At 59.2% G+C, this 9,242-nt stretch overlaps 1 protein-coding gene across 1 annotated transcript; it reads left to right on the top strand.

Moving 5' to 3' along the window:
* The first annotated feature begins 776 nt into the window (after nt 1-776).
* On the top strand, nt 777-3,191 carry NEUROD2 (neuronal differentiation 2). Its single transcript, XM_033847872.2, has one exon. It carries the CDS (start codon nt 1,118-1,120, stop codon nt 2,264-2,266), a length of 1,149 nt encoding a protein of 382 aa, XP_033703763.1. The 5' UTR covers nt 777-1,117; the 3' UTR covers nt 2,267-3,191.
* Nucleotides 3,192-9,242: the final 6,051 nt, after the last annotated feature.

Genomic DNA, 9,242 nt, shown 5'->3' with positions numbered 1-9,242 from the left:
AGGCAGCTAGATCTGACCCGCCGCTTGGGGGGTGGGGGGCAGCGTCTTCGGCCGACAGGAGGGTCCCTAAATCCCCCCTTCCCGGGACGATGCCCCCTAATGGGGTGGGCATCGGAGGCGCCCAGGGTTCCCTCTCCCCTAGGGGCTGCGGCTCAGTGGGCTGCGGAGGGAGGCGTCTCTGCCTGCGATGGGCTTGGGGAGGAGGGGGAAAGCAGGGTCATGGGGGGGCGTGAAGAGGCTGAGATGGGAACCCCCCCATGGTTGTCCCGGAGGAACCTTCGACCTTTCCCTACCACCGAAAAAAAAGAGAGAGAGAGAGAGAAGGAAACAAACAAATTTGGATTTTTTCCCATCAATCCCGAAATACAACGAGATCTGAAGAGCCGTGTGGGAGGGAGGCAGTTTAAAGGGGGGAAGGGGGTCCCTGACCGCAGGGGAGACGGACGGGGCTCGCTTCTCTCAGTCTCCTCCCCACGCCCGGCTTTCTCAGTCCTCGCCGCCCCGAGCCGGCTCCGGGAGCTGGGGACGCCCGGCTGGAGGAGACGATCCTCCCGCCTCTGGAACTGGGGCTGCGGGGGTGGGGGCCGAGCCGAGGGCGGCGCGCGGCCAAGTTGCAAATTGGATTAGGGAGTGTGGGGGTGAGAGCCACGGGAGGGCGGGGGAGCCGGGCGGCGGGGCCCGGGCCGCCGGAGCCGCCGAGCGGGGCAGCTGCCCCACCGCGGCCGCCCAGCCTTCCTCCACCGCCGGGAGAGAAGAGGCTTCCTGGCGATCGCGCCGCCTCCCCCCGGCGAAAGATCTGCTCCCTAAAGCCCCTGTTCTGTCCCCGACCACACCCGGAGAGGACCGGCGCGGGGAGCGGCCCCTCGTTCAGGCGAGGGGTGGAGCCGGGGCCCAGCGCCGGAGAAAGGGCCTGTGCCGAGACCCCGGGCGGGCGGCGGGGCTGGGCTGGGCTGGCTCGGGGTGGGGCAAGCGGAGGAGGTGGGCACCCAGGGCCCCCCGGGCGGGAACCCGCACCGGACTCGGGGGTGGAGGCGGGTTACGGGGGTCGGGATGACCCCAGTGCTCCCCTAACTCTGTGCTCTCTCCTCTTCCCGCCCGCCGGGCGCCCTCAGGCACCATGCTGACCCGCCTGTTCAGCGAGCCCGGTCTCCTCTCGGACGTGCCCAAGTTCGCCAGCTGGGGCGACGGCGACGACGACGAGCCGAGAAGCGACAAGGGCGAGGCGCCGCCGCCACCTCCGCCTCCGCCGGGGCCCGGGGCTCCGGGGCCCGCCCGGGCCGCCAAGCCCGTCCCTCTCCGTGCTGACGAGGTGCCGGAGGCCGCGCTGGCCGAGGTCAAGGAGGAAGGCGAGCTGGGGGGCGAGGAGGAGGAGGAAGAGGAGGAAGAGGAAGGGCTGGACGAGGCAGAGGGCGAGCGGCCCAAGAAGCGCGGGCCCAAGAAGCGCAAGATGACCAAGGCGCGCCTGGAGCGCTCCAAGCTGCGGCGGCAGAAGGCGAACGCTCGGGAGCGCAACCGCATGCACGACCTGAACGCGGCGCTGGACAACCTGCGGAAGGTGGTGCCCTGCTACTCCAAGACGCAGAAGCTGTCCAAGATCGAGACGCTGCGCCTCGCCAAGAACTACATCTGGGCGCTCTCTGAGATTCTGCGCTCGGGCAAGCGACCCGACCTGGTGTCCTACGTGCAGACGCTGTGCAAGGGCCTGTCGCAGCCCACCACCAACCTGGTGGCCGGCTGCCTGCAGCTCAACTCGCGCAACTTCCTCACTGAGCAGGGCGCCGACGGCACGGGCCGCTTCCACGGCTCCGGCGGCCCATTCGCCATGCACCCCTACCCGTACCCGTGCTCGCGCCTGGCGGGCGCACAGTGCCAGGCGGCGGGCGGCCTGGGCAGCGGCGCGGCGCACGCCCTGCGGACCCACGGCTACTGCGCCGCCTACGAGACGCTGTACGCGGCGGCTGGCGGCGGAGGTGCGAGCCCGGACTACAACAGCTCCGAGTACGAGGGCCCGCTCAGCCCCCCGCTCTGTCTCAATGGCAACTTCTCGCTCAAGCAGGACTCGTCGCCCGACCACGAGAAGAGCTACCATTACTCTATGCACTACTCGGCGCTGCCCGGCTCGCGGCCCACGGGCCACGGGCTGGTCTTCGGCTCGTCGGCTGTGCGCGGGGGCGTCCACTCGGAGAATCTCTTGTCTTACGATATGCACCTTCACCACGACCGGGGCCCCGTGTACGAGGAGCTCAATGCGTTTTTCCATAACTGAGACCTCGCGCCCGCCCCTTTCTTTTTCTTTTGCCTTTGCCCGCACCCCTGCCCCTAGGCCCCTCGAGCGCAGGGGCACCCCACCTACTCCGGCGCGGGGCGCGGGGAGCGGGCTGCCGGTCGTGCCGCTCTCCTAGGCAGCGCGGTCCCCTTACCTGTGGGTGGCCCGTCCCAGGGGCCTCGCTTCCCCCAGGGGACTGCCTTCTCTCTCCCCAAGGGGTTCCCTCCTCCTCTTTCCCAGGGAGTACTTCTACAGGGACCCCTCTTTGGGCACTCCCTGGAGATTCCCCCACCACCACCAATTCCCAGTCCCTGCACTTAGGTTTTCTCTTCCCCTTTCCCCCTGCAGGCCCAAAGGCTTTGGTAAGGGGGCAGCTGAGCTGTGGGATACTGTTCTCCCCCTATTATTATTATTATTACTAGAACAGACACCGAGCTGCCGGGCGCCCCCTCTTTCTTAAAGAGGGCAGAAGTCAGGGCACGGAGCCTGGACCTGGAAGCCCTCATCATCCCCAACCCCTAGTCTAAGCGTTTTGTGATTTTAATTTTGGCGGGAGGGAATGTGGATTGAAGGAAAGAGAGAGGCCAAGACAATTTGTAACTAGAATCCATTTTTCCCTTTTCCCTTTTTTAAACAAACAAACATACATACAAAAAAAAAAAAAAAAAAGCTAAGAGGCGACGGAGGCCGAACGCAGAGTCCGGATCGGAGAGAAAACGCAGTAAGAACTTTTAGAAGCAATAAAAGGCAAAAAATACTACTACCAATAATAAAAAGACACAAATATCTATGCAAGGAGGTTCTGACTGAGCCTAGCGGCCCGGCCCGGCCCCGGGATGCTCCCCACCCCCCCGGCCCGCGGGCCGCGCCGCCCAAGCGCGGATCTGTGCACTTTGGTGAAGTGGGGGCCGGCGCTGCCCCCTCCCCTCCCTAGGTTCTTACAATCAGTGACTCGGAGATTTGGGGCCCCAGTGCCACTGCCCTCCCCCGCCCCGTCCCCGCTGTGCGTCCTGCTGTTTTTTAAAAATCTGTTTCCAAATTTGTATGGAATGGCAAACTGTTGGGGGGGTCGGTTTGGGGAGGGAGGGTTTGCATGGAAGACACACACGCACACCACACCGCACGCACACGCAGCCCCGGCGCGGGCGTCCGGGGACAGAGAGAGGAGAGCTCACCGCACACACCCCCTCCCCGCAGGCAACTCTGTCCTTTCCCGGGACGAGGGAGGAGACCGAGAACTGGAGGCAGCCCCACCCCTGCCCGACTGTGCCTCGGTGGGCGCCAGACGCCCAGCGATTTCCAGTGTCTGGAGAGGGGGTTTTTGTCCGAGACATCCTCTTGGCTCTGGTTGGCAGGTGGGCAGGGAGAGGGCTGAGGGCTCCTTCTGGAGATTTCCCAAAAAAGGGGGCAAAAGGAGAACCTCTTCCCACCGGAGGCAGGAGATCAGGCATCCAAACACACTCTGCAAAGATGCAAACCCACAGGCCACACACCCACACACTCACCCACACACTCACACGCAATTTTACCTTCCTCTTGTAGTGAAGATGAAACTCCCGTCGGACACCCGAAGTGCATTGCGTGTTTCTGTTCAGTTTAATGACGATTAATAAATATTTATGTAAATGAGATGCAAAGCCGGACCGGTTTCTCACGGTGGCCTCATTTCATTCGGGGGATTGAGCTGGGACTCCGGGTGATGGAGAAACAGAGTCAAGTGACTGTGCAGTGGCCATGTAGAGGGACCCTGGGCATTCCTGGGTAGGATTCCCACACTAAACCCCCTCCCACCCACCCACTGGGCACTGAAACAGCTATACTTCTGCCCCTCCCAGACCTTACACAGACTCACACACGCCCCCAGCACAAAGCATTGCACTAATCTCATTACACTCCTTCAGTTCCCAAACATGCACACGCACCTCTTTCGAAAACAAAATATCTTTTCATCACTGAAAAATGACCGAGTTGGGAGCAGTCGGTCATTTTACAACCCTCTGCTCACTGTTGCAAAAAACAAGTGTGTAGAAATGAAGAGAGAACCATTTGAGCCAGACAAGGGTGTTTTAAAATAAAAAACAAAAAACTATAAAGTTATGAGGATGAAATATTAATGGGAGAAGTCTTTTCAGTCTTAAATTTGCAATTTCAGTGGACTCAAGGGAATCAGCCTTTTTCAGCCTCAGGAATGCTGAAATTTGTAGGGGTGTTGATGAAGTTGGAGGAACACCCCAGAGTTCTATGAGGGGACCTGAGTCTAGGAGTCCACCAGGTAGACAGAGTGGAGCTTGACCTAGCCACAGGCTTCCCCTGACAGGGCCTCGAGAAGCCCTGTGGTCTACACAGGGACAACCCCCTTCCTGCCTGGTGCAGCTCCCAGTAGAAGGAAGCCCTCAACTTAGGCAGACGGAGGAAGGGCGCCTCGGAGGAGCCTTCGGCCCAAGCCGCTTCCCCCTCTCAGGCAAGATAGCCCCAGAGTTCTTTCTCCGATCCTCAGGGACAGAGGCTGCTCTGAACTGACTTCCCAGAAAGAACTACCCCCCCCAGACATCAGTGCCCCCTGGAATATTTGGAGAGGGGTCTAAGTCCCAAAGGCCCCCCCATCCCAAAGCCTGAATACACTTAGGAGTACCAGGACCAGACTGTTTCTGAGTCTGCTTATGTAAATTATTTTTTCATAAATATTTCTGCCCGTTTCAGAGCAGAAATGGGCGTTGTAGTGTTGAGTTTGCGGTTTGAGGTCAGGCACGCTGAAGCTTTTAAAGGTTGGATCGAAGACCCCAAAACGAGAGCACCTTGACAAAGGGGAAAAGGGAAAGGTAGTTGAAGAAGGACTCCCTAGGTGCAAAAGGGAAGATCGGATTATACTCTCTGACCCTGAGCGCGGCGGCTCCCCTAAATGACCGTCCCAGTAGAGACGTGGCCCTCCTTCCTTCACCCCGGGATGGATGGCGCGGAGCAGGGACCGGGCCGGGAGCTGTCCGCTCCCGGGTGCTGACGCTCTTCCAGCCTCGCGCTTTCTTCCTGCCCCAGAGGGAGGCCGAGCTTCCCTGGCTCCAGGGAGTGCCGCGCAGCGTGAGGCCCTTCCCAATGCCTGGCCTGCCGGAATTCTGGGCGGAACTCTCCTACAGTTTTCGGAGAATTTCACTGGAATCCTTTCCAAATTTCACCGCGTTCTCTGGAATTCTCGTAGGATCGCTTCTCTAGCGTGAGATTTAGAACTGGGCCTTTCGTTCTGAGGATTCGCCCCTGTCGGTGGTCTAAGGCGGGGGCTCTTCTAGACCTCTCAATCACCCCTATTCTTAGGAGAAAGAAGTCGGCCCACCTTCAATCTCCCTCACTTCTTGCATGGAGTATGGACCAAGGTGAGAACCTCAGACCCAAATCTGAAGGAGTCAGTTCTGCTCATGGCATGGTCATGGCCTGGCAGGGGCAACTGGAGAGAAAAGGAACTCGGTACACATCCCGAGGCCTGAGTCTTTTCCTGCCCTAAGAGCAAGGTTAATTGGGATTCCCTCCCATTCAGCTGGCTTCCCAGAATGCCCTCTGAAGTCCCGGGCTGGGTGGCATCCAAGTGGCTTGGGGCCCGACGCAAAAGACCCCTCCACGTGGCTCCCCGGGCCAAACCATAGACTCCTGCGCTTTGCTCTTCCACGCGGCTCGATTCTGTTTTTGAAGCCAGATCCCAGCCCTTTCCAAGGATGCTGACGACTCTTGGGCCGCTGCGTCTGTGGTCACTTCGGGTGGACGGAGTGCCCGGGGCCCCTTTTGGGGCGGGGATCCCTAGCGCCTCTGCATCTTGTGAAACCGGCGTCCTTGTGAGCCGCCCTTTTCCCAATTCCTGACCCTTCCTCCACCTCTCTGCACTCCGGCTGCTCTCTATTCTCCCATCACCCCCCTCCCCAACACTCAACTTCCCTGGCGAGATGGCGAGATGAGCAGGAGAAGAAGATGCGTGTGGACACACGGCCCCAAACTCCCCCTCGCAGGTCTTTTTCTCTCGCTGCTCTCCCACTTCTGCGCGCACACACGGAGAAGCTCCAGGAACAGAAGGAGGTGTGTTTGGGGGGGCGGGGAGGAAAAAAGGGGCCAGAGCGGTGGGAGGGAGAGGGCAAGGGGAGACGTCGCATGCCCTTCTTGCCCGAGCCTGAGCAACAGGATCTCCAAGCAGGAACCAGCCCGTCTCAGCTCAACCCCTGGGCTGCCAAACCGAAGGCTGGAGCTGAGATCAATCCGGAGGGCATCCTCCTCTTGACTTTCCCACCCCCGTTCAAAGTCCAGCGTTTGGAAATGACTGGGAAATAGAGATGTCTCTTAGTCCAGGCCATTTGTACATCAGGGGAAAGAGAGGGAAAGCACTACTGATTCTCCCCTCTCCGTTTAACCCTATTTCAGCCAGTATCTGGACTCTGACCCCCCAGTGAACCTCCAGTGAACCCTCAGCTCTGATTTCGTCACCCAGGGGAACAGCTCCATAAATCACTGAGTACAATCCAGGGAAACTGAGCCCCATTGGAGTCAACGACAGGGAAGTCCTGACACACCCTACACTCTACTGTCTTGTGTTTACTTCTCTCTTTTTCCCTTTTATGGGAAAGTCCACAAGATGGGAGATGCAAGGTTTCCCCCTCAGAGGTTAGAGGTTTCATTCCCTCTTGGGCAACATTTTCTTCCTCCTCTTCCCCAAAATCTTTAACCTGAAGTTGCCTGCTCCTTGGAGGAATCTGTTGATTTGAGGGAACATTGAGATGGAGGGATAGTTCTAGATTCCACAGTTTAATTCTCAAGGAAGGCAGGAAGAAAGAGACAGTGGAGGCCAGGTCTGACCAGCCCTGGCCTTGACATCCACTCCCAGGCCCCCCGTGTGACAACCAGGGTGAGCACAGGATTCCACACCTGACTTGCCCATATGTGCTCAAAGGAGAAAGCTTTTTCTTTTGGTGAGATGTAGGAGGGGGCAGACGGGCCTTGGCTGTCACAACAGGCTTCTCAGCTCACAGCCCAAGACACTGTCACTTTTCTTTCTTCAGGGCTGGGTGCCCAGGCACTGGCCACAGGCCCAGAGGGGAGGTGACGACCTGAGCGGTGAAAAGTCTTGAAAGCCTGTTCCTTTTCCAAATCCTGAGGTGGCTTCTGCCTTTCTATTCCTCATTCTTTTAAAATTCTGGACTAAGTTTTCCTGGTTGAGAAGTGGTAGGAAAGGGCACAGACACCTTGGGAGGGTCGTTATTGCTCTCTGACATTTTCTCCACCCTAAAGCAATGGGGTAGGAGCACCCCACCCGCTCAGGAGTGCCAGCATGAGAACGCCCAGACCAAGCCTGGGCTCACAAGCAGGCGGGCAACCTGTTTCTGGGGGCAGATGCCAATGAATGGGAACCTCAGCCCCAGTGCGGGGAGGGGAAGCTGGGGCACTCGGGGCGGGGGAGAGGGCGAGGGAACCCCTAGATGCTGCCTGTGCCAAAGGAGCTGGGGCACTGCGTTGGGTGGAGACGCTGCCCAGATGTGTGCCTGGGTGTGCTCTGCTGCTGCCCACTTGCCTGCCCACTCCAGCGCAGGAGCCCAGCGCAGCCTCCCAGGCGGACTGCGGTTGCAGGGTTCCAGAGCCGAGAGCGTGTGCCCGGTGTTCCGTTATTCGAACCTTTCTCTGGGCTTCTCTCCACTTCTGTCTGCGTCTCATTCCTCTTTTCGGAATTAATTGAATTAGGAACAGGTCTTTCTGGGGCGCTTCCACTTCCCGCCCGAGGCTGTGCTAGCCAGGAGGCCAAGGCTGCGAAGTCAGGTCCGCCAGGGCCGAGGGAGCCCCCAAACCCCTTTGGGGACCCGCGTGCCAGTTCCTACCCTCAGCCAAGTCTTCGCCAAGGGCACAGCTGGGCGGGGTCTGGGCAGTCCGCCCGGCTTGGGACATCTGTTCTCGCCAGAGTCGCATTAAAGGCGAGAGGTGGGCGGGGGTGGTGGTGGTGGTGCTCAGAACCAACCCCTCAATCCCGAGTCGATGCCTGCTTTCTCGACCACAGGCGGAGGCAGCAGGGGACACTGGACTCGCAGAGTTTTTTCTTTCCCCTTGGGAAAAGCGAGCGAATCGTGTGGGGCAAGTAGGGATTTCTCTCTTGCCTTCATCTCTCCTGCTGCTTAATCAGATGCCACATCCGGCCTCACTCCTGGAGGGCAACAGGGTACTCCTGCCCTGCGGGAGGTGCCCAGGAGTCCCCGGGGGCGCCGGCGCCCAGGATACCGTGGGCCGGCCGGCTGTGGAACGGATCCCGCTTGCAGCGAACGAGCGCTCGGCTGGGCTCGGAGGCAGAGGCCGGGGCGCCGCGCAGGGGGTGGGTTCAAAACAACTCAGTTAAAACAGCGAAAACACTTGGGTTTATATCGGGGGGAGGGCGGTGCTTTTTTAAAAAATCTGAGAAGAACCACACAGCCCCTAAGCAAAACCAAAACAAAATCCTTAACTACTGATCTCTTTGTAGCAAAAGACAGAAAAATTCCTCAAACACTTCTCCCTTGGTGCCTCCACGAGAAAAGCTCCCGGCTGGCTAAGCCCGGCGCCTGGACACCTCTTCACCACCCCAGCGCCCTGGCGCTGAGCCCAGGTCGCCCCCTGCCCACCCTTCGCTCGCGCGTTGGTGCCAGTCTGTGCCACTCAGCCGGTGCCCGGTGCCCGGTGCCAGGCGCGGGGGGAAAGCGGGGAGGAGCTGAGGCTCCAGCTTAAATTCCATGGCATCTGTTCATTATTATACAGTGAGGAGTTTTATATGGACAGCTAAATTAAAGACAGATTTTTGCCAGAATTGCAGATCCCATAAAAATGATGACACAGGATGGGGGCTTTTGCTTTAAAAAAGAAAGAAAGAAAAAATTTAAAAAACAATCCAACAAACCACAACCCAAACCCTTCTGTGCCCTCTCCTCCGACATTGTGGAGTTTCTTTGCCCCCTTTGCCTGCCTCCCCTTCTTCCACCAGCATGGGCTG

This window comes from Tursiops truncatus, chromosome 20, assembly GCF_011762595.2.
Source record: "Tursiops truncatus isolate mTurTru1 chromosome 20, mTurTru1.mat.Y, whole genome shotgun sequence".
NCBI lineage: Eukaryota > Metazoa > Chordata > Mammalia > Artiodactyla > Delphinidae > Tursiops > Tursiops truncatus.
The sequence above is the reverse complement of the archived record's forward strand: the minus strand, read 5'-3'. Positions and strand labels throughout refer to the sequence as shown.